The sequence below is a fragment of the Sus scrofa genome, chromosome 15 (assembly GCF_054392235.1).
Source record: "Sus scrofa isolate SSC_HxYL_T2T_F1_AM1 chromosome 15, Sscrofa_HxYL_maternal_Yorkshire_Landrace_v2.0, whole genome shotgun sequence".
Taxonomy (NCBI): domain Eukaryota; kingdom Metazoa; phylum Chordata; class Mammalia; order Artiodactyla; family Suidae; genus Sus; species Sus scrofa.
Genome location: NC_139397.1, coordinates 125,437,400 through 125,463,061, shown reverse-complemented (window position 1 = coordinate 125,463,061; position 25,662 = coordinate 125,437,400). Strand labels below are relative to the sequence as shown.

The window sequence follows — 25,662 nt, the reverse complement described above, 5'->3', positions numbered from 1 at the left end:
ACCTGCTTCTCAACGCTCATGAATCACGCACCAGAGCCACTTCACAAACTGTGACAAAACCACGGTCACACACAGAATTGAGTTCTTATAGCTTGCACCATTCTAAGTTAAAAGAGCTATGGAAAGAAACCGGTTTATGTAATAATACTAATGTTATTAATAAATATTAAATATTATTCAGTACAATACTAACAGGCCAGTAGGTTTGAAAAGTGAACTGTCAACCCTGTACAAATCGTGTCTAATGTGAATGGAGTGGGATCACGGAAAAGAATGCCAACCTAAACCATTCACTTTTTGAAAGGGAAGAATATTGGGCTTATCCATTGGCACCTATGAGCTGAGTTTTCATCTCAGAAACAGCACTGAGGCTTTGATGTTTTTCATACTTTGGTAGGCAAGAAGTACGATGGTAGCTCTTAGCTCTTCGGTAGAAGGTATTTGGTATTCAAATATAACTCATAAAATATTTTGGTTAATAAGAAAATTTCTCTCACATCAACTTTATCATTTAAGAATATCGTTGGTTCCCTTCCCTGAGTAACTATATATTTTTTTAAAAAGCTTTTTTAATTACAGTTGAGTTTGAAAGTAGAATGCTCAGGCTAGTCTGGAGGGTCATTTCGAACTTATCCCTACTGATTGCCTATTTTGCAAAAATAGCCTTTAATATTTGCTGCACTTTGAGTTCTCTCAAAAATTCCCTCATCCATGTAGTGGATGGTTCTCAACCAGCGAGCATGTGCTCAGCCTCACTGCCCAAAATGGCTCAACAGGGCAGAGATTTATTTGTTCACATACTCAGGCAGCTGAGGTCACAATGGGCTGTGTATTCTTAACACTAGTTAATAACTTTGCCAAGCAGAGCCTTAGGCATTATTGAAACTAGCTGTTTTTGTTTTCAGTAATTTCAGCTTATGAATGCTGATGTGGGTAGCTGCCGGCCCATTTGCCTCGCTGCTTTTACCATCTCTGTAAAAGACTTTTTTTTTTTTTTTTTTTTTTTCCCCATTCGGGCTTAAGCACCACCTGAAGAGAGAAGCCTTTTAAGGCCTGGGAGACTGGCCAGTGCCCTTTGTCCTGTTCACCTACTAAAAGGTAGCATTGTTAACCTAATTCAGCCGGGCCCTGGCTCAGTATAAACACTCCTCAATAGAGGCAGAAAGACTAATTGCATTGTACAATACATCATTCTTCAGCAACAGTTTCAAGTGGATTGTACTTCATTTTCCAGAACACCGTCCATTTTTTCCTCATTTAAGATATTTAAACATAGCAAATATTTAACCATGATAAACAAGATGTTTGAACCCAATTCTGTATTTCCTGGCTGAACTGTGAGCTACATGAGGACAGGGCCCTGCCTGTTGTGGTCTCCACTGAATGCCAGATGCCTGCTATAGTGTCTGCCATGTATGCACCTGCATCTGTAGACCTCAAAATGAGACATTATTTAGCCCTGTCAGCTGTTATTTCATCTGGTTAAATAGTCGAAGGTTTTGGCTAATTCTCTGTGCCTCTTTGTGAGCTGGATTTGCAGACTGTAAACTTCATTAACTCCTAACTCTTTAACTCTGCAGGATCCCAGAGCATCACACAACAGAACAGGTACCTCAGAAAAACTGCTTATAAATATAAGGGGGAAAAGTGACAGTTTTTTTTTTTGGGCGGGGGTAGGGGGACACAGGCTACACCCATGGCATTCGGAAGTTCCCAGGCCAGGGATCAAACCCACACAGCCCAAGAGTTCCCATTCTGGCTTAGAGGGTTAAGAACCCAACATAGTGTCTCCGAAGATGTGGGTTCGATCTCTGGCCTCCCTCAGTGGGTTAAAGATCTGGGATTGAAGCAAGCTGCAGCATAGGTCTCAGATACAGCTTGGATCCAGCATTGCTGTGGCGTAGGCCTGCAGCTCCGATTCAACCCCTAGCCCAGATGCCACAGGTGTGTCCATAAAAAGAAAAGAGGAAAAGAAAAAAACAAAACAAAATGAAAAAAAGCCCCGTACCGCAGCAACCCTAGCCACAGCAGTGTCAATGCCAGGTTCTTTGCCCACTGAGCCACGAGGGAACTCAAAAAAATGACTTTTATTAGAAGAAAACATTGATCCTTTTTTTTTTTTTGCATTTCTTTTATAAGCACTTTATACATATGAAAATATTGAATTTCATAAATGTGTTTTTAATCAACATACAATAGCCATACATTTAGTTATCACATGTACATACCAATAGGTTTTTGTGTTTGTGTCTGCTTGTTGTACTCTCTTCTGTCCTGTCCTTGTCCACCAAGTGAATTTCTGTTTATCTTTCTAGATCTTGAGCCAGTGCCACCTGCTTTCCCAGGCCTGCCCTGGCTCCTAGCTCCCTTTTCTCCCCATTATGGTCGATGACTTCTTCCTTTAAGCTACAAGTGGACCTAACCCATATTCCTTTTGTGGTAAATGACAGGCTATGTGCTACATGTATTTTTAAAATTAATTGTCTATTATTCTCAAGTGAGTTCCATGAGGATAGGGAGTGTGTACTATTTATCTTAATACTCTTCTCAGAGTATGGAACATTGGATTTTTGTTTTTTTGGGTTTTTTTAAAATTTTTTTTTATAAGCAAAGTTGTTTGTTTTTGTTTCTGTTGGATTCCAGTCTTAGTCCCAGTTCTGGAGAGGTTTTGGTGGAAACTTAGTGGAGAAGTTTTGCCTTTCATAAATAGAAACTGAGCCAACTCTGCATATCACGTAGCCAGTCTATGTCCTCGGTATTGGTGAATTGTTTTATAAAGATCCCCCAGATTATCTACAGATTGTGCATTATTTAAGCTGCATTGGGTTTCAACTATTTTTACTGATGACAATAACATTTTTAAATCAGCTTTCATATTCTTGATGTTTACTACCAGAAGGGGCTGTGAAGTTGGATGGATATATTGGCCAGAGTCGGCCCAAGCTCAGAGCTGTTCTAAAAGGAGCAACTCTTTTCTGTCCACTAAATTGTGTTTTAGCGTGTTTCTGTGCACATTGTTCTGCATATGATAGCCTTTTCTTTTGGGCGGGGAGAATAGATCCTTTTTATTCTTTTTGAATTTTGTAATATGTGCATGGTTTATCTATTTTTTTAAAGTGGCTACTCTTAGTAAGTGTTATGGAGTATATATACATATATATGCAATATATATAGTTTTTTCAATCAGCATTACTATTAAGAGTCTTAATGAATTCCTTTTGCTTTTTATTTTGAAATAATTATGGATTCATGGGAAGTTGCATAGATAATATAATACAGACCAGGGAGGTCCTGTGCATTTCTCACTCACTTTCTCCACTGTTTATATCTTAAATAATTATAGTACAATACTTAAAAAACCCCACACAAGCAGGAAATTTATATTGGTATGCTGGGCCCATGTAGTTCTGTGTCATTTTATCACAAGTGTAGATTTGTGTAATCACATAATCAACATACAGAATTAATAAATTCCTTTCAATGCCCAGGTTACTTTTACCAGTTGGGTTTCTGGAAGAGAGGAAGAAAAGGCACATTTTCTAATTTAGCTAAACTATGGGCTTTTTCATTGGGCTCTGTCCAGAACCTAGTATTACTCTGCTATTTAAGCTATGGTTCCTGGTTGGAGGAGGTGTAGAGAGTGGGTGACTGGACAGCACTAACTGAGAAAGTTTCTTTTGTAGGTGTCTAAGCAGGCCAAAGAGTTTCTGGAATACGTGTTCGAGGAGCCCCTGATCGACATCCAGCAGGAGAACCCCATGCTGTATGGACATGCTGAGCCGCTGGCCACTGTGGTGCGGCTGCGGCAACGGCTGAAATCGCTGCGAGCCTATTTGTTCAGCTGCCGGGCGGCGGTGGCCGAGGATCTGCGCCGCAGGTAAGAGTCATAAATGTCAGCAGGCTCCAGTTTGTTTTTCTTTCCCGCCCCAGGCGGGTAGTTAGATGATCTCCAAGGGCCTCTACAGCGCCAAGCGTCTCGAATTCTGTGGCTCTCCCTCTGGGCTCAACTTTGACTTTTTCCTCCAAGGTCCTCTATCCAGCTGAGCCAAGCACAGTGAAAATAATATCTCAGCGTCACTGAAGGCTTTTAACTCATGGATCGAGTTCCCATGGCAGTGAAGACTTCTCAATACCTATAGGTTAACTTGAGATAATAGTCATGGGAGTGTCTTCATCAATCACTTATGTAGAGCTTTACATTTTCCTCGATTTCAGTTGCTATTATCATCAGGAAAAAATGAACATGGTTGAGATTTTTTTTAATTAAAAACTTTTTTTTCAATGGAAAATAAGTAGGTGGCCATTCAAATCTTGTTTTCCAGACAGAAAAAAACTTGGAAAGTGATGCAGATGGTAGAACTGGGATTAAAATGCATTAAAAAAAAAAAAAAAAAAAAAAAACCATGAAAAGGGCCAGGATTCTGCCTTTTTATATTACCATTGGCACAGGCTGCTTTTCCATAGCTTGGTTATCTCAGAGTTTATGGAACACAGAAGTCCATACCAGGCCCAGATCCTCAACATAAAGCTGAAGTGAAAATGTGCCTGTTCTCATCAAATTCCTTCTTTTACAGTTAGGTTTTACTGGCATTTAAATCCTCACCCTCAGCATATATGAACTAGCTTATACTTGAAATAATTGTTGATGATGTTCGTAAGTTCCCAAACATACCTTTTAATTTTTTTTAATAGAAATTGAAAAGCATACGTTAGTCATAGTTTTTGGAGGCAAGCCTGTGTGAATAAGAACCTTGGAAAGTGATACCGTTTGCTATTTGAAATCCAATTAAGAGCCAAAGAAACTGACAAAACCCCAGGCATCTGAAGAAGACCGTTTTAAAAAGAACTAAATGTAGATAGTGAAGGATACATAATATCTAGACAAGCTCTCATAAAATAATAATGAAAAGGCAGCTGCCATAAAGCAAAATATTTCTCAGTGGTAGTCATTGTATTACCTAGTTGTTTTGCAGAAAGCACTAGAAAGTGGTCAGGATTTATCCTTGTAAAGTCTAGGCAAGTCTTAATTTTAAAAAATCAGGGCAATAAAGAAAGGCAATAAAATTATATGTCTCAAACTAATACACCGACTAAACCAGAAACAAGATTGTTAACATTCAAGATATGTTTGTTCTATTACTTTCAGTACATTTTGGCTTTGGTCAGAGCTGGTTTTTCCTGTGCTTACATTTTTAAATAATATTAAAAACCTACACATGGGAATCATGTTAGGTACCTTTCTGATATAATGTTTTACTTTGATGAAATATGCCAAATCAGGGCACACATTTAGATATTAAATAGCGGATCTTCTCTTCATGTGGATGAGTCAGACAACCTATGCTGTTCTAGCGGTGGTGGTTTTCTTATGTCAGACCCCCCAGGAGAGGAGTGAAAGTTCTAGAGAGAAGGCATTCCTAGAGCTGTGAGAATGAAAATGGTAGCCTTTTTTCCCTTTTCCTTCATTTTTCTTTCCTGGACTTTTTCATGACCATTATGTAGTGTAGCGGCTGGCACAAGGTGGGTGTTCAGTCAGTACTGAATTGGTAGTGGTTAGCAGGAGAGATGGGTGGTGGATGGATGTCTATTAGACTTAAGACATTTCAGACCACTAAACCATGGCTAGCAGCCCAGTTTTGAGGAAGAAGTCATCTTCAGATTCCTCTTTTTCTTACTTCGCTATGTCACTTGGCACAATGTTTGACTTGAAACATTTAGAAGTTGTTGAATGAATGAACAAATGAACTAAAGAACAATTGAATCAGTCAAAAAAAGATTTAGTTGGTTTTGTTTCTGGGATAAGTCTCAAATCTTTCCTTTTCTAGTGCACTGCCCTGGTTCAGTCTCAGGACGATTATAATATCCTTCTAACTAGTCTGTCTCACTTGGGTTTCTTTCCTCTTCAGTTGGACCTTAACATCAGACAAATTATTAAAGCACAAGTATGGATGTAAATCCAGGAGTGGGTTTGCTGGATCATATAGCAATTCTATTTTAAGGTTTTTGAGAAACTTCCATACTGTTTTCCATAGTGACTGTACCAATTTACATTCCTGCCAACAGTATAGGAAATTTCCATTTTCTTCATACCCTCCCCAGCATTTATTTGTAAACCTTTTAATGATGGCCATTCTGACTGGTATGGCGTGGTACCTCATAGTAGTTTTAATTTGGATTTCTCTAATAATTAGGATGAGCATGTTTTCATGTGCCTATTGGCCATCTGAATACCTTCTTTGGAGAAATGTCTATTAAGATCTTCTCCCCATTTTTCAATTGGGTTGTTTGTTTTTTTGTTATTGAATTATATGAGCTGTTTGTATGTTTTGCAGTTTAAGCCTTTGTTAGTAGCATCATCTGCAGATATTTTCTCCCAGTTCATAGGTTGTCTTCTTGTTTGCTTATGATTTCCTTGGCTGTGCAAAGTTTATAAGTTTGACCAGGTCCCATTTGTTCATTTTTGCTTTTATTTCTATTGCCTTGGGAGACTGACCTAATAAAACATTTGTATGATTTATGTCAGAGAATATTTTACATATGTTGTCTCCTAGGAGTTTTATGGTGTCGTGTCTTATATTTAAGTCTTAAAGCCATTTTGAGTTTATTTTTGTACATGGCGTGAGGGTGTGTTTTAGTTTCATTGATTTACATGCAGCTGCCCAATATTCCAAACACCTCTTGCTGAGAGTCTGTCTTCTCATTTTATATTCTTGCCTCCTTTGTTGAAGATTAATTGACTGTAGGTGTGTGGATTTGTTTCTGAGCTCTATATTCTGTTCCATTTATCCATATATCTGTTTCTATACCAATTCCACACTGTTTTGATTACTGTGACTTTATAGTATTGTCTGAAGTCTGGGAGAATTACGCCTCCTGCTTTGTTCTTTTTCCTCTGGATTGCTTTGGCAATTCTGGGTCTTTTATGGTTCTGTATAAATTTTACCCCTTTTTTTTTGGGGGGGGGGGAGGTGTTGCACCCTCAACATATGGTGGTTCCCAGGCTAGGGTCCAATCAAGGCCATAGCTGCCGGCCTATACCACAGCCACAGCACCGTCAGATCCTTAACCCTCTGAGTGAGGCCAGGGATCAAACCCACAACCTCAAGGTTCCTAGTCAGATTAGTTTCCACTGCGCCATGCTGGGAACTCCTGTATAAGTTTTTAGATTATTTGTTCTAGTTCTGTGAAAAATGTCATGGGTAATTTCCATGGGTAAAATGTCATGATAGGGATTGCATTAAATTCATAGTTTGCTTTGGGTAGTATGGGATTGCATTAAATCCATAGATTGCTTTGGGTAGTATGACCATTTTAACAATATTCATTCTTCTAATCCAAGAGGTTATCTTTCCATTTCTTTGAGTCATTTTCAGTTCCCTTTATTAATATTTTGTAGTTCTCAACATATAAGTCTTTCACCTCCTTGGTGAGGTTTATTACCAAGTAATTATTTTTTTGTGTGATTTTGAAAGGGAATGTTTGTTTACATTTACTTTCTGATATTGGTTAGTGTAAAGAAGTGCAACTGATTTTTTTTTTTCTTTTTGCCATTTCTTGGGCCACTCCCGTGGCATATGGAGGTTCCCAGGCTAGGGGTTGAATTGGAGCTGCATCTGCCGGCCTACGCCAGAGCCACAGCAACGCGGGATCCGAGCCTCGTCTGCAACCTACACCACAGCTCAGGGCAATGCCAGATCCTTAACCCACTGAGCAAGGCCAGGGATTGAACCCGCAACCTCATGGTTCCTAGTCGGATTCATTAACCACTGAGCCATGACGGGAACTCCACAACTGATTTCTATATGTTAATCTTGTATACTGCTACCTTGCTGAATTCATTTGTCAGTTCTAGTAGTTTTTGTGTGGAATCTTTAGGGTTTTATATATGTAGTTATATACATATAATGACAATTTTATCTCTTCCCTACCAATTTGAATACATTTTATTTCTTTTTCTTGTCTGATTGCTGTGGCTAGAACATCCAATACTGTGTTAAATAGAAGTAGTGAGAGTGGACATCCTTGTCTTGTTCCAGATTTTAGTGAGAAGGCTTTCACCATTTCACTGTTCAGTATTATATTGGCTGTGGGTTTGTCATAAATAGCTTTTTATTATGTTATGTTCCTTCTATACCCTCTTTCATAAGGGTTCTTATTGTAAATGGATGTTTAATTTTATCAAATGCTTTTTTTAAAGTCCCTGTCATGGCTCAGTGATGACAAACAGGACTAGTATCCATGAGGATGCAGATTTGATCCCTGGCCTCACTCTGTGGGTTAAGGATCTGGCATTGCTGTGAGCTGGGATGTAGGTAGCAGATGCAGCTTGGATCTGGCATTGCTGTGGCCGTGGCATAGGCCAGCAGCTATAGTTTCCATTCAACCCTAGCCTGAGAACTTCCATATGCCATGGGTGCGGCCCTAAAAAGAAAAAAAAAAAAAGAAAAAAAAAAAAAAAAAGTTAAGAAATGCTTTTTCTGCATCTATTGAGATGTTCATGTGGTTTTTATCTTTTCTTTTTTTGTGGTATATCACATTGATTGATTTGTGTATATTGAATCATCCTTGGGATGAATCCAGCTTGGTTGTGGTGTAGGATTTTTTTTTTAAGGTATTATTGGATTCAGTTTGCCAATATTTTGTTAAGAATTTTTGCATCTATATTCATCAAAGACATTGGCATATAATTTTCTTTTTTTGGTGGTGGCTTTGTCTGGTTTTGGTAGCAAGGTGATGGTAGCTGCATACAATTCGTTTGGGAGTGTTCCTTCCTCTTCAATATTTTGGAGTAGTTTGAGACGGATCAGAGTAAGTTTTTCTTTGTAGGTCTGGTAGAATTCACCTGTGAAGCCATCTGGTCCTGGACTTTTGTTTGTAGGGAGTTTATTTAATTATAGCATTTATTTCACTTCTAGTGATTGGTCTGTTGAAATTATATATTTCTTCTTGATTCAGTTTCTAGAATCTGTATGTTTCTAGAAAATTGTCCATTTCTTCTAGGTTGTCAAATATGTTGGCATGCATCCCTATGTTCATAGCAGCACTATTTACAATACCCAAGGCATGGAAACAGACTAAATAGCCATTAACAGATGAATGAATAAAGAAGATGTGGTGTACACACACACAGGAATATTACTCAGCCATAACAAAGAATGAAATAATGCCATTTGCAGCAACATGGATGGACCTAGATATTATCATACTAATCAAAGTCAGAAAAAGATAATACCATAGATATCACTTTATGTAGATTTGTGTCTTTTTTAAGATTTGTATTTTTTCCCTTATAGTTGATTTACAATGTTCTTTCAATTTTTGCTGTATAGCAGTGACCCAGTCATACATACATATATATATATTCTTTTTCTTACATTATCCTCCATCATGTTCCATCACAAGTGAATATAGTTCCCTCTGCTATACAGCAAGATCTCATTGTTTATCCACTCCAAATGCAATAGTTTGCATCTACTAACATCACTTATATGTAGAATCTAAAATGTGAGACAGGAGTTCCCGTCGTGGCTCAGTGGTTAACGAATCCGACTAGGAACCATGAGGTTGCGGGTTCGGTCCCTGCCCTTGCTCAGTGGGTTAACGATCTGGCATTGCCGTGAGCTGTGGTGTAGGTTGCAGACGAGGCTCGGATCCCGCGTTGCTGTGGCTCTGGCATAGGCCAGTGGCTACAGCTCCGATTCAACCCCTAGCCTGGGAACCTCCATATGCCGCGGAAGTGGCCCAAGAAATGGCAAAAAGACCAAAAATAAATAAATAAATAAATAAAATAAAATGTGAGACAAATGATCATATCTATAAGACAGAAATAGACTCACAGATAGAGAGAACAGACTGTGGTTACCAAGGGCAGGAGGAGGGTGGGAGAGGGGAGGATTGGGAGTTTGGGATTCGCAGATACAAACTATTATATACAGGATGGGTAAACAACAAGGTCCTACTGTATAGCACAAGAAACTACATTAAATATCTGTGATATCCTGTGATAAACCACAATGAAAAAGAATATATATGTATGTTTAACTGAATCATTTTGCTGTGCAGCCATTAACACAACATTGTAAATCAACTATACTTCAATAAAATTTAAAAAAATAATAAAGCACAAGTGCAGAATTAAAGATGTTCCCCCAGTCTAATCCCGTATTTTTCTACACTGTCAAATACGCGTGCACTTCAAACGTAAATGATTATTTAACTCTTCCCTTAATGTATTCTATTGTGGAAATAAAATGGTTTTTACAGCTGAAGGACTCACAGTAGTGCTTATGCATCGTGCTTTTACACTCAGTACTATTGCTAATACTGCTTTCTTATGCTTAACAGTTCTTGTCTCTAGCTTTAAAAAATCTTCGTTAAAAGGTTCCACTTAAAAGCCACCCCTGATGCTCTGTCTACTGGAGTCAGTCCCCTTCTCCTGCTACTTCCTGTGTTGGCAGAGGAGTGAGCAAGAGGAAGTGGGTTGGAGAGCTAACTGGGCACAGGGCCCACGGTTCCTGGTATGCAGTGCATACTTATCTACACATTTGTTGCAAAAAATGGTTGGGGAGGGGGGAGAGGGTGTTCCCTAAGTGCAAGGCTTAAGGCAATGATTCCTGCAGAGCCCTAGAGGAGGCACAGTGTGGGTTTTTTTTAAAACGTTATATTAATTTCTCCATATTTATATGCTGTTAAAATAATGTTTGGGGTTACTGTGCTTTCCAGCCTAGCTCAGAGAAAAGTATACCAGTAGCAGGCAGTACTCATATTTTTTGGTGGGGGGGAGGAGGGGTGATTAGGGGAGCCTAGAAATCTTTTTGATTCACTTTGAAATATGACTATGTAGTGAAATATATTGAAGAGATTTTCTCGGACGTCCATACTTCTTACAGCTAGGTCATACTTAGTATTAATTCTGCCTTCTTCAGCATCTACGAAAATCACCATAGCTACAAAGGGGAACCACTGGCCGCCTCATATGCTAAAATTCCTGTCACCAGAAGCCACCTCTTACCTTTGGAATCTAACTTTTTAAAAACAAAATTAGCCACCAGTACCTTTAGCGTTGATAGAACTTGTTCAAAAGCATGACTTGAGGTTCCCTTTGTTTCACCTGGGGGTTTAAACAGTGAGAAGAATCTGCTGGGCACAGCTCACCGTATGCGACTTTGAGAGAAGTTCCAAGAAGGAGGAGTTGATGGGCACTGGGGAACGAAAAAGAGCGAGAGAGTCTAGTTCTTATCTAGTCGTAAAAGGCTTTCTCTGCCTGCCTGGTTTTTACCTCCATATAAGAGTTGCCATTAATCTCCAGCAAGTAGGCCCAACATGCTGAAGACCTGTCAGCACCATATAAACAGAATAAAGCAAACTGTTAATATTGCTGTCGTGAGAAAACTGGAAACAGACTGATTAATCGTATTGGCGCTCGACCGCCAGGGAGCCAGCTTGGGTGGACGCCTTATTAGGGAAGTCACAGTTGGCTTTTAGGCCTGTCATTATGATGACCGTGTGGTTTTTATCCTCACTGTTTTTGTTATTGTTGTTAAATGAACGCCTTGTTCTTGAACCCATACTGCAAACGTTGACTGGCAAGGGTGATTAGTTTAGAAAAAGTCAGCGTCTTCCACGAAGTCTAAAATGTTTATAGTGCTGACAGTTCACCGTTTCTGAGGACTCCCAGATGGTGACCCTGCTGGGCTGGTTCAAGGCCTAGTTAACTTTGCATGGGAAGGATTATTTAGAGTGTCCACATGCGAAGGTGTGTGAAGTGCTCTGTGGACAATGTTCACTCCGTCAGGACACATCCGGACCGGCGGCCAGAGGGAGGTCTTCAGGAGGCACCCTGACACCCAGCCCCCGAGTCCCCCAGGACACAGGAATAGGAGTCCACAGTGTGCGAATCAGAAGTCACAAACCAGGCCAGGTTGGCCCTCAGGCATGTTTTGTTTGGCCTTTCAGGAATGGCCCCTACCAGGTTTTAGAGTTGTGAAATCCTTGCTAACATTTAAATAATTAGGAGTTTTCATGCTCACACAAAATGAAACTCTGGTTTCTCTTAAGAAATCCAAAGCTCTGGTTACACAAGGCGTCCCTCATTCCTGGGTGCAGCAATCAGCTTTACATACTGGACTCTCCACTTTGCCATCGTCTCTACCCCTATTTTTTCCTAACATACTGGTGTTTGGTACATAATACAGTGCTGCCCTGCTTTTCTTATCCCCAGCCCATTTTATTTATGATGGACCCATCGTAACTGTGCGATAGCTATGATTTTATCAATTACAGTGTACTTTCCCATAAATACGTTATTTGTTCTTTACAACAGCCCTTCTAATTGGGTAAGGCAGACGGAATTGAGAAAGAAGAGAAAGAACTATGACTCTGAGATGCTTCATGACTTGCCTGAGGGTGACAGAGCTGGTTAAGCAGCAGAGTCCACACTTGGAACCAGGTTCTCTGATGCTCAAATTGCTGCTGCTTTCTCTGGTGCATTTGCTGGTGGCGGTGCTGATGTCCAGAGGTTTCTAGACTCGTAAGGGGAAGAAACCACTTTATTTCTCCTGAAACCTTGATTGAAGTCATCTAGGAGAGTGTGAAGAAAGGCAGAGAGGTGGCAGACAGTAACGTCCCTTGGAGGACAAGACATGACAATTGACTTAGTGGTAATGAGTGCCTTTTTCTCTAGGTCTGTATTTACCAGACCTTTCCATTTCCTATCTATAGAGTTGTCTTATCCATGTCTTTAGCTAAACAAACATTAGCACCTAGAACATAGTAACACAAAAAAAGAGAAAATAAGGCAAAAAAAAAAAAAGAAAAGAAAGCAAACAGTAATCAAATATCTTTTTTAAGTCTACAGAGTTAAAATTCATCCTACTAGTCTTTTTTTTTTTTTTTTTTTTCCCCCCTCATATTGCCCTGGATTGCTAAAAACATTGCCAGACCACCACCAGCTGTTTGGAGTAGCTTTTCAGAAATCCTGATTTTTTTTTTTTTTTTTCTCTTTTTAGGGACCCACCCAAGGCATATGGAGATTCCCAAGCTAGGGGTCTAATTGAGCTACAGCTGCCAGCCTACATCACAGCCACAGCAATGTAGGATTTGAGCCGCGTCTATGACCTACACCACAGCTCAAGGCAACACCCAATCCTTAACCCACTGAGCGAGGCCAGGGATCGAACCCACATCCTCATGGATTCTAATTGGATTCATTTCCACTGCACCTTGAAGGAAACTCCCTAGAAAGCATGATTCAAATGGTGCAGTGGAAATGAATCCGACTAGTATTCATGGGGATGCGGGTTCGATCCCTGGCCTCGCTCAGTGGGTTAAGGATCCGGTGTTGCCTTGAGCTGTGGTGTAGGTCACAGACACGGCTTGGATCTGGCGATGCTGTGGGGTAGGCTGGCAGCTATAGCTCGGATTAGACCCCTAGCCTGGGAACCTCCATATGCCGCAGGTGCAGCCCTAATAATGACAAAAGACAATAATAATAACAATAATAAAATAAACTAGTTAATTAATTTTAAAAAATCATGCTTTCTCTTCTGAGTGCTAGAGTGAAATCATCCAGTCCAGAGAAAGACTTTATAGAAATTGATTAGCAGATGCCTGTTTCCCATTCTCTATCATTAAAATATACTTGGGGATTGGATGCTTGGTGAATCCAAAGTTCCTATTGTGATATATATTTAAAATAAGTTTCTCTATGACTCTAGTTGAGGTCATGCCTATTCTCCCAGTTACTTAGAGCACAGTTGTGGTGGTTCTTGAGGAACAGGAGTTCTACTGGTTTGTTTAGTTCTTGGCTTAGACTATTCTGAACAGTTTAACAGCTTGACTTGGGAGGCTCTAGACAATACCAAGCATGATTCTTCTACCCTCTTAAGTCATCTTTTCCTGTCCTTGGTCTCATATTTTATTCGAAATTATATTCAGAATTAGTTCCTGAATGGTGAGAAATTTCTGTCATAAAGATAACCATTTTTACTAATGTTATTTATCCTGGTGAGTATCAGAAAAAAAAAAAAAAAATGAGTGTGTGTGTTTGAGTGTCCTGTCAGACTCTCATTGTTTCCTCTTCCTTCAAGAAAAATTTAGCAGCTTGCTCAGCTCTTAAAACAGTCCCCATAAATGCCACCTGATTCACCAGGATTCCCTTCCCACCCCTTTGCTTGCCACCCTCCAGGGAAAGCTGACTGTTGGACTTGTGAGTTCACTGCACAGGAAGCTACATCCAAAGGTTGAAATGTCCTTTGGATGTTCACCAGCATCTCAGTATGTCCAAAACTGAGCTAATATCCCCTCCCCCAGTCCTGTTGCAAACTGTTCCTGCTGCAGGCTCCCCCGTCTGCCTTAAGGGCACCTCTGCCCGTCCAGTTGTTCAGGCCAAACACCTTTCTCTCACATTCCACATCCAACCTATCAGCAAATCCTATCAGCTTCACCTTCAAAATACATCCATTAAATCACCACTTAAAATCACTGCAAAATCACCACTTCCACTGCTACCACCTGGGGCCAAGCCACTGTCCTCATTCCTCTGGATTATTGCGGAAACTGATCTCCCCCTTCAGTCTATTCTCAAGACTACAGCTAGAGTTAATGTGTAGAATAGATGATGTCACTTCTGATTCAAACCATCTCATGGCTTCACCTTGCAATCCAAGTGAAAGTGGAGGACATACATGGCTGGTTCCCTGTTACCTCTCTGCCCTCATCTCCTAGTACTTGTCCCTCCTTTACTCTGTTTTAGTCATACCGGCTTTGTTTTGGTCCCTGAGCACACCAAGCAGACTCCCACCTGAGCTTCTGGGCTTGTTTTCCTTTTCCCCAGATAACTGCGTCCCTGGCTTCGGCACCTCCTTTAGATGTGTATGCTGCTTTCACGTTAATGAAGCATCCTTGACCCCTTTAAAATTGCACCGTGTCCCCCTTCCCACTTCCTCTTTTCTTTCTCTGCTTATTACCATGTAACGTGGTGTTTTATTTTGTCTCAATCCCTTTCTGGTGCCATCATGTATAGCTGTGGAGGTTATATTTTGCTCAGCCTGGGCAGCCAGATGGAGAGGCCCTGCTCTCCCCAGTAGATGTAAGCTACAGAGGGTATGGCTTTTTATCTGTTTTGCTCACTGCTGTATCCCCAGGGCCTAGAACCATACCTGACATATAGTAAGAGTGGATAAATATTTGCTGAACAAAGTAATTGAATAAAGTACTATTACCAACATCCCCCCCACTTACTTTGCTCAAACAATTTTTTCATATTACACAAAATACTACTCCTGATAGCAAACATAAGAATGTCATCCATTATCTTCCCACTTTGGTGCATATCCTTCCAGACATTTTCCTCTGAGGATTATTTTTTTCCCCATAAAAATGGTTTTATACTGTACATACTACTTTTAACCCAATCATTTCAGCTGCTGTGTTGTGAACATCTTTTTATGCCGGTATATATTTGTCTAAAGCATGAATCACTGAGCAAAAATGGTGTTTTGATGCATGAGCATACTTATGTACCCTTGATCTTAGAAGAAGTAAATGAGGATATTATTCAGTGTACCCAACAAAAGATTGCATGAGCTAATAATAAATGAGCCGGGAGAGAGCATTTCAAAGCAATACCTCTTTTTCTCCCTCCCTCCCAATAAGTCAGACATTTCAGGTAGAGGGATTATCTGTTACACAGACAAAAGGTTGCATGCTGTTGTGACTCAAATACACATCATTTAGGAGGCTGGCTTATTGAGAGCATATCTCCTTGGGCAGCCAAGTTCTTAAAACATAATCTACACAGACTTGACGTGCCTATGACAAACCTCTTATAACCAAAATCTGAGATCTAAATGTGCCATTGATTATTAACTAAAGTCTGGTTAATACTGAATTTTAGAAGAAAAAGACCCTTTTAGCGATAGTGTTATCACTACATTAGTCTCATTGAAGACCAGTGATTATTAGCACTTCAGGTATGTGGATAACAAGTCTTTAAGCTCGGTCAGTGAACACAGCTCTTTATGTTTTCTGTAAGACATAATATTAGCCAGACTTGGTGGCTGGTTTTTCAAGTTAGCTCATTAAAAGTGTCATTAGGTGCATTTGGAGCTTTGCTCTCGACAGATCAGCTGCATGACTCTATCAGGACTCAGAAACTACTAAAACACAGGATGTTATTTTGATAGTTTTTGAAAGCAACCATTCTCAGTCTGCTTCAAGCATTCCTTTTCCCTTGGATGACTTCTAGAATTGCAGTGTTTAAGTCATCTAACCTCCTGATCTCCAGATAGGCCCTCCCTTTTCCTTCATTTCTCCCGAGAGCTCATTCAGCAAATTCTATGTGTGTGTGTGTGTCTGTGTATATGTGTGTTATATATACACAGACACACATAGAGATCAACATTCTAAAAAAAGCTACAGACTATTAAAGTGTCATTCAAAACTGAACTGATTAATAAACTTTGAAAAAGGAGCCCTGGAAAGTTATATGTTAATTTTACTATAATGTACATGTAGCCTTTTATTTATTGAGAAATTCTTCAAAAAGTTTAAAAGTGATTTTATCTTATTCTGAGATTAAATGAAATATACAAATTATCTAAAATCATTGTCTAAGAGACAACCAAAAAATAAGACTCATTGCAGGAAAAGTGTCAGATTCTTGGAACCGTTAAATGCCATAAGAACTTGAGCTAGGATCTGTAATGTGATATAATCTGTCATTTTTATAATCAGACCCCAGAATAATCACAACCCAAATTACTTCCCAAGTATTTCTACTCCAGGCTTTAGGTTGTTGCTAAGAAACTTAAACACAGTTTCTGAATGAGTGGGTAAAAGAGACCCTTATTTCCCATACCGACCTACCAAGATATAATATCTGATGCAATCTTGCCACTTTTTCAGCCAATGAGATTAGCAAAATGAGGTATCTAGAGAAATGATTGAAGCTTGTTTCTTCTATGTGGGTTGCTATCGAAATACCTGCCTTTGATTTAAAATTGTTTTTCCATTAGCTGGGAGCGTGGCTGGACATATGAGTCCCCTCCACATCCAGTCTAATGTAACTATTTCAGGAAGAGTTTGCAGCTCATAGCAAGAACACCAAATTGCACCTCCCTAGGGATGCTTCAGAGGGCTTTTTGCTGATTTCTGTGTGGGCGCGTGTGCTCTCCAAAGGAAAAACACTGCAGCCCTCTCAACCTGGTACAAATTACCTAACCTGGAGCATATATTCTTGGAAAATGCGGTAGTACTGCATGAATAAATGGTTTTCCTTTCTAAATTATTCTTTATGCACTTCTGCCCATATTCTTCCTTTAGACTTATGATTAAGAATCAAAACTGGAAGATTTCCTTTGGTATTATCTTTTTTATTTTATGTGTATGTAGGGGTGCATGGGGGTGAGAGAGACAGAGACAGAAACACGGGCATGGAGGGAGAGGTGTCTTTTCTTTAAAGCCCATCTATTACATGTGCTGAGATATTTTCATTACAAACTTTTTTCTTTTTAATTTTTTTTTTTTAGTGCCAGTTATGCAATGCAAAGAACTGAGCTTCAGAGAAATGGCGACGTTATTAAATCTATCCAAATCCTGCAAAGGGTGTGCCTACTTCAGAGCCTTTTCCGCCATAAGCATCAGGGCTTGGTGGGAACTGAGTTGAAGTCCTCAGAAATTAGTCAGGTTAAATGAGTCTTGTATTTCACCGAGTGTCCTGGTACCAAATGGAAGAGGACCCCCTACCTGTTTTGTGTAGATTTCCGCCTTTGATTTCACAAGCCATTATTTCTGTATTTTTAACCCCAAGTACCAGCTGCATAATATAAGGGAGCTGAATCATATATGATCTTTTTCCTTTTTAATTTTCATCTTTTCTCACCTTTCTTGTTGAAACAATCCATAAACGAAGTCTAAGTTACCTTCTCGGCATGTCAGGAAATTCTGAAGATGATAAAGCAGGAACTAGTGGCACTAGGAACAGTCGTACTACTTGGTCCTCATGATCCTTGAGCAGGTTCCTTCATCGTTCTTTGGTATCTGAGGACTTGACCGTGCCACCTGCCAGTGATGTGGTTGCCCTTGATGGCTGAGTGATGTGTGGAGTTGACTGTCCTTATCACATTCATCCTCTGGCTCTGGTATCAGGCTGACCAGATGAAGTTGCACTGGCACGAGCAGAGCTGTCCTCGTGACCAGCCTGCTGGTGAAATGCAGTCAGACCTGATGATGAATAGGTCTGCAGTGCAGTGAGGTCACTTAAGGCACAGAAAACTCTCAACAGCAGCCTTGTCGGAAACAAAAGGCAGTGGCTTCCTGCAGCAAAGATGCCGGTTACCAAAGGATTGCTAAACCAAACTACTCTCTCTTAATTTGTTAGCTTTCCATCTCTAGTTGGTGAAGTTTGGAGGGAACATTGGAGAAATTAGTAATTACATTTTCCATAACATTTTAGTAGAAACTTCACTTAAAATACAAGGGGGTAGAGCTCCCATTGTGGCGTAGCGGAAATGAATCCAACTAGGAACCATGAGATTGTGGGTTCGATCCCTGGCCTCTCTCAGTGGGTTAAGGATCCGGTGTTGCTGTGGCATAGGCCAGCAGCTGCAGCTCTGATTTGACCCCTGGCTTGGGAACCTCCATATGCTTTGGGTGCAGCCCTAAAAAGCAAACAACAACAACAAAAAACCATAGGGGGTGTATGGTGTGTATACGTGTACTTGGAAGGGCTCCCAGCAGGGCCATGTCTCATTTCTTCCAGGCCTTTCCAGGGCCAGCTCAGTCATTTTCCCTACTTTTGTATCTGCACTTTCTGCTTCTGTGCTGGCTTCTTCATTTTAGCATATAAATATGCCCAAGTGTCTCCCATCTTTAAGAAAAGAATCCTTTCTTAGTCCTGCATCCCTCTGTAGCTGTGGCCCAGTTTCTCTCCTTTAAAGGTAGCTCCTTAAAAGAGTAAGCCACGGTCCTTCACCCCTCTGCAGCCTGGCGTCCCGCTTCCTCCTAGAAACCATTCAGTCTGAGGTCACTAATGAATTCCCCTTTGCCAAATGCAGCAGGCACTTTCCAGGCCTCAGAGAGTCTTCCCGAATTCTTTGACCTCTCCTCTGCCTCTGATGCCTCTGACCCTCTTTCGTCCTTCTCTGAAATTCTCTGCTTCCTGGATGCTGGCTTTTCTGCTTTTTCTCCTGTCAGACTGCTCCTTCCCAGGCTTCTTCCTGCAGCTGTTCCTTCACTAGGACGGTTTTGCTAGGGTCCTGTCTTTTCTGTTGCTCTCATTTTCCTGACTCATTTTCCTGAGCTGGTCCTCATTTTCATGTCTTCAGGTGTAGGCACACAGCTCTCCTCTCTGGACTCCCGGATGCCTCGACTTGGACGTTCCACAGACCCTTCCAGTCCTTTCTCCCCAGAGGCGGCTCCTCTTCCTTACTCTCTGTGTCAGTCAGTGCAACTGCCATTTACCTGCTGGCCCCAGCTGGAAAACTGAGCAAGACAGGCTCCTGCCAGCCTCCGTTTCCTGTTGTCTTCCTGACCTGTGGATGGTGCTGCAGAAATCTGTCCGTGGCGGCCCATCCTCTCCAACCCCAGGGCGGCCGTTTAAATTCTGTTCAGGCCCACATCATTTCTCACCTAGTTTACCTCCCAAATCATCCATCCTTTCTCCCTGCTCTCTCCTGCTGTTATGATCTTTTAAAGGCACAAGTCTAACACTGGCCTTCTCTTGCTCACAGCGCTCCTGTGGCACCCCTATCTTTGCGTGGAGACTCTTATCAAGACTCTCATCAAGGCATCTAGCCCTCTCATGTCTGGCTACATTCTCCCTTTCTAAACTCACACCCAGCAGTTCCCCCTCCCGCACACGGACACTTCCTGCCCCCATCCCCACCCCTGCTGCTCCCTCTACCTGGAATCCCCATTCTCCCTCTCCTGAAGATGAAATCTGACCCACTACTTCACTTCCCTGAGGCCTTTCCTGAAAGTGTCCTGCAGGCTCCCATCACACCCCCCCAACCCCAGCCCCTTCGATCTTAGCACTCCCCGCTGGGAGCCGGAGCTGTTTGCTTGTCTAGCCCACTTGTCTGTAGGTTTAGGAAAATTTATGTCTCCTCCAAATTTCCTGTCACATAGGTACCCAGCATCTACTTATTGCAAAGAAAAGTGTGACAATTTTAGATTCTTTTTTTTTCTTTTTACTGCCGCACCCATGGCATGTGGACGTTCCCAGGCCAGGGGGTCGTACACCATATCCACAGCAACACCAGATCCGTGCTGCATCTGTGACCTACACCATAGCTTGTGGCAACACCAGATCCTTAACCCACTTGAGTGAGGCCAGGGATGGAACCCCTCATGACACTAGGTCGGGTTCTTAACCCACTAAACTACAACCCAAACTCCTGACTTTATGTTTTTAACCACAATGACAAGTCACAGAGGTCACAAGACTAGGCTTCATTTGCATTAGGTTCCTAGGAGATAGGGTGGTCACAACTTGAGTTTTCTGATCAAAAAAGGTAGAGAATCACTCATTCTTTATTGAATACACTAATAGTAAAATTGTAAAATTAATGCTGCCATGACTCTCAAGGGGGTGCCTGAGACATGCGCGGCTCCCCTCGCAGGCCCTGAGGTGGCTACAGATTCACCTCAGCGTCCGTCCCCTGCAGAGCCGTGTCCTCTGAGGCAGCTCAGTGCTCCCCAAGCACACCGCCGGGTTCTGTACAACCCCTGGGATTCCCTGCTTGTTCCATCCAACTCCTAAGGAGCTCCTGTCAGATGGGCCACTTTGTATTCCTGAGCCACAGTGGGGGTTGCCCTGGTGTCCCCCAGATGGGAAGTTGCCTGTGCTTTTCTGGGCTTGGCTCCTATATCATCATTTGCCCTGCACTTCTCCCGTGGACGTCAATGGAAGAAGATATTCAGCCAAAAACAAATACTTTATGGTAATATCACTTACTATGTGGCATCTAAAAAACAGCAACTAGTGAGTATAACCAAAAAAAGAAGCAGACTCTCAGGTATAGAGAACAAACTAGTGGTTACCAGTGAGGAGAGGAGCAGTGGGGCTGGAGGGGCGTGGGGGAAGGTACAACCTATTGGGTGTTTAAGGCTACAGGAAGGTACTCTTGTACAACACAAGGAATACAGCCAGTGTTTCGTAATAACTGTCAATGGAGTGTAACCTTTAAATACTGCATTAAAATTTTTAAAATAATTTTTAAAAATAAAATTTTTAAAAAAGAAGCTATTCAGAGACTCTCTTGCCAGTTGAGTCTGCCTTGAGGACGCAGGCAGGGAAAACAAACTTGACAGTTATCTGGCCCTGCCTTTGAAACCTTTCCCTCCCCTAACAGAAGAGCAAGTCTCTGCCTCTAAATAACTGCAACAAATCTTTGTCTTTTAATTGCATTAAGAAGCACCACTCTAAGACACACATTTTAATGCCATTCAGTCTTCCTTCTCAGGAAATTTATTCTCATATTTTACTTCAATGCTTTTGTGATATAATTTCCATCCTCAGGGGAAAGCAAAGCTGATTGGCATTATCTATCTTGAAAGTCTGTATTTTTTATGGCCACCACTAAATCTCCTGGACACAACATCTTCTCCAAACACAATAAGCTCAGTTCCTTTATCTTTTCTGCATATATTGTGCTTGCCAGTTTTTCGGTGTCCGTTATGACTGACCTCTTGTAAATTATAGTATCAGACACTGAAGCGTGCCAGAGAGGAGACAGCAGATAAGGTGCTTCTGGAAGACTTAGAATCTCTTCTAGGGGGAAGAGAAAATAGGTATGTCAAATATATTTGCGGGCAGAAACCCTAAATACTCAGCTTACTCTAGCTGTAGTAGTCATGTTGAAAGCATATTAGAGATGACTGTGCCCAAAGTTCATTAGTTATTGTGAGAAGAGTAATGAAGTGTCTAGAGGCAAAAAGGACCCGGTCTAGAAAGATGAAACTGGAAATTCTCTTTGTTCCTCATCAGCTGTGTTCACCGAATGTATCTGCCTCCAGCCCTTAGCATAACACCAGGCTTGTTTTAGGCCCTCAATAGTGTTTGTTGACCAGATAACTGACTGACTGGCTGTAGTACTCTAGTAAGGGTGTACCAGTGTGATTCCATTTGTAAATTTGTAATGAATTCTTATATTTTCTGTACTCTTAGTCATGGAAGTTTTAGGATTTTAGAGCAAAAAGAACTTTAAGTAGCAAGATATTAGTGATAGGCTACCCTGTATTTGTCCCTGCCAGAGTTCATTTCACCTTCCTTCTGACTCTTTCTCCAGCTGACCTTACATGTATGTAAACCACCAGAAAAGGCAGGAGCTCCTCTTGAAATGACTTTTTTTTTTCTCCAGCCCTCTTATTTGATTCACTCTGTCTCTGTTTCTCAGCCCTGCTGCCACATTGCTTTCATTTTACTTTATTTAAGGGATTTCATTATGAAGCAGTTGCCTCTGGAAAAAGATTATTCTTCCCATTCATCCACCCTGGAACAGCGTCTGTCCTCATATTAGATTATCATATTTCGCTACTCTAGTGGCCTCAATGAAAGGCCCATCCTAGGTTTCCTTTTCTGCACATATGTTTGGGTCTCATCTTGCAAATGCTTATATATATGTAAAAATCTACAAATGCAATGTGGTCTTCTGTATGGGATTCTTGAACAGAAAGGGACATTAGTGAAATGGTTAGTGAAATATGAATAAAGTCTGACGTACATAGTAGTTCATTTCTTAGTTTTGACCAATACACCGTGGTTGTTTACGATGTGACTGTTAGGAGAAGCTGGGTGAAGGGTCTAAAAGCACAAACCTTTCACAAAGAGAGGGATGTTGGGAATTCAAGTACATGCGACCATCCTGGTTATTTTCAAAACCATTTTTCGAGCATGAGAAAAATGGCAGACTACCAGAGTGTACTGCAGATAATTCTAGACTTTGTAAGGTAAACAAAGTAAAAACCACCCCTGTGCACACTCAGCTCCCTCCTGCTCCGTTTCCTCCCAGGTCCATTCCCACCGTGCCTACGGCTTCAGCTGTCCCCTCAGTGTTGAGGTCAGACGTGCCCCTGGCTCTTCCACATCTCTCAGCCCACATCCGCAAGGGCCACACTTGCTGTCCTCTGCACACGCACTGTATCTTCAGCACACACCAATCTCAATGCTTTATCCCCTCCCAGGCAGCCTGCTTGTGTTGGCCAGTGATGCCACCATCCTGTCACCCAAGCTGGATACTTCAGAGCCACCTTCAATTCCTTTCTCCTCTTTCACCCATTCCAAATGTTGTCAATTCTTCCGAAAGATCTCCTGTCTCTCCCCTCCTCCCCATCACTTTCTCCCTGTGATTTTCCTAGAATAGACCCTCAGGTACAGGACTGTCCCTGCCTGCAGTCTCTCTACCCTTCCAGCTACCTTCAGTAGCGGGCATGACCAAGTGCATCCGTATCACTTTCCTTCTTTAACAAAGCATCCCTGGTCCTATGTTGCTGCTGCCCTAAACCGTGATAAACATCTACCAGGGAGAGAGATGGATTACACAGCGACATTAGATGGTCAGCCCAAACCCACCTCCCTCCTTCCTCCACCCCCTCCTCCAGGAAAGTAGAAGCAGCACAGGCCTTTGGAGTCAAAGTCCTGGCTTTGAATCCCAGGTCTATGACCCTGAGCAAATTAGTCTTTGCCTCTGGGCCTCAGTTTCTTGTTATGTAGCACAGAGGTTGTGCTGACCACACGGGCTGTTGTGAGAATCAAATGAAAGGATTTACGTCGAAGGCCACACCCGAAGCAGGCTCCTCTCATTGTTAACACTGCGAGGCGCCATGAAGAATAGGTCTCTTAATCCTCTCAGTCACACATGTGTGTTATTGAAAATGGAAGTTGCATATGTTTCATGGTCCCTCGTGGGACCGTGGTCTGCCTTCTACAACAGGGGGGCCTTTCTCTAGGGAAGCCTCTCCCCACATGAAGGAATTGAGCGCTTTCCCTAACCCTACCTGGCTGGGCTCGGGCTGGGCTCTGTCTTCTGCCACAGGACCATTAGAGTGGAAGGGAGCCCAGCCTCAGGAACTGACTTTGGTTTCCCGGAGTATAAGCCCCTTGTCACTCAGTCTATTTTCACTCTTGTGGATGAAACAGGGCTTTTCAGCAGAATTCTTCAGAGCCTATCATACTTCCCAGGAGCACTCCAAACTAGAAGATGCCTGTCTCAGGCGTCCATGGAGGAAGGACCTTATCTGACTGGTTCAGTGCCCTCTCTTCAGTGGCCTAGTATAGTCACCAGCACACAGTTGTGCCTGATCAGAATTGGATGGATAGAAAGATGAATGGAAGGACGAAGGGTTTAATCTCCAGGATTTGTCCAGTAATGCATACTTAATTGAAAGACTGAATAATGAATTCCCCCATAAGCTAGGTATTAGGCCAGTGGTTCTAAACCTTGCCTGCCCTAATCACCAGGAGAGTTTTTATTTCATTTAACGTTGATTTCTGGGTTCTACCCTGCTTAAGCCCTGGTATTTTCTAAAAGTTTCCCAAATGATTCTAATAGACAGCCAAGGTTGGGCCCTCCCATGCTAGATCAGTCTAAAAATATGTACTCCATGCATAACTCTTTTATTTTCAGTTAGCACCTTGTGTTGTGAGTATAAGTTTACGTATCTTTCCCTCACTTGACCTTATGCTCCTTGAACTCAGATACTGGGCTATCTCATTCACAATTATCATCTTTTTTTTTTTAATTTTTTTTATTTTTTGGTCTTTTTGCCATTTCTTGGGCCGCTCCCTCGACATATGGAGGTTCCCAGGCTAGGGGTCGAATTGGAGCTGTAGCCGCCGGCCTACACCAGAGCCACAGCAACGCAGGATCCGAGCCACGTCTGCGACCTACACCACAGCTCCCTGCAACACTGGATCGTTAACCCACTGAGCAAGGGCGGGGATCGAACCTGCAACCTCATGGTTCCTGGTTGGATTCGTTAACCACTGCGTCACAACAGGAACTTCCTACAATTATCTTCTAATGCCTGGCACAGTGCTTGACATATAGTAGACAGTCTTAAATGTCAATTGAGTTGGTGGCTTCTTCCATTTAGGATACCAGAAAATTGTATAGTACCACCTAAGACAAAGACAGAAAATGAGTATTGTTTGAGGTGTGTGTGTGTGTGTGGTGTTTTCTCACCATCTACGCTTTGTTATCTGTTTGCTTGTCCCTAATTGATTTTTTTTCCCCTGTTCACTCAGTCATTTATCCAGAGGCTATGAACTGACAGCTCCCAATGATATTGGACTTTGTCAAGGCGTTTCAATTTGAAATATTTTGTCCCATTATTCCCATATACCTGGGTTCTAAAACTCATGACTATAAATATGAGAGGATAGTTCATTAATGTGATATTTGGCACCAGTGTCCCCATTAATGAAGCCCTAGGAGCCCCTCGACAGGACACACAGGTTGCCAGTCCAATTGATTTTCTCAGCTCCAAAAGCTATTCATCTTGACGTAGGCTAATAGAGGTGGAAAGACATTGAAGACACTGAGTTCAGTCACCTTCATTAAACAAGGAAGAAGTTGAAGCTAGATGGTTTTAGGACTTGCCCGAGATGACACAGCTTGCTAGGGACAAGCTGGAATAAGAAACCTCACGCTCTGGCCCCCA

At 41.7% G+C, this 25,662-nt stretch overlaps 2 protein-coding genes across 3 annotated transcripts in view; one reads left to right on the top strand and one right to left on the bottom strand.

Annotated features, from left to right (window-relative positions):
* Positions 1-25,662, top strand: part of PLEKHM3 (pleckstrin homology domain containing M3) — a 196,351-nt gene that overhangs the window by 86,697 nt on the left and 83,992 nt on the right. For both annotated transcript variants that reach the window (XM_021076247.2, XM_021076248.2), the window contains exon 5: positions 3,684-3,877. In XM_021076247.2, coding sequence (XP_020931906.1) covers positions 3,684-3,877 — 194 coding nt within the window. The remainder of the gene's footprint in view (positions 1-3,683; positions 3,878-25,662) is intronic.
* LOC146396113 (uncharacterized) overlaps positions 1-25,662 on the bottom strand; it is a 77,194-nt gene that overhangs the window by 14,125 nt on the left and 37,407 nt on the right. The window contains exons 2-3 of the mRNA XM_084998768.1: positions 12,400-12,579; positions 11,155-11,201 (exon numbers count right to left, since the gene is read on the bottom strand). Of these exons, the coding sequence (XP_084854894.1) occupies positions 11,155-11,201; positions 12,400-12,579 (227 nt within the window). The remainder of the gene's footprint in view (positions 1-11,154; positions 11,202-12,399; positions 12,580-25,662) is intronic.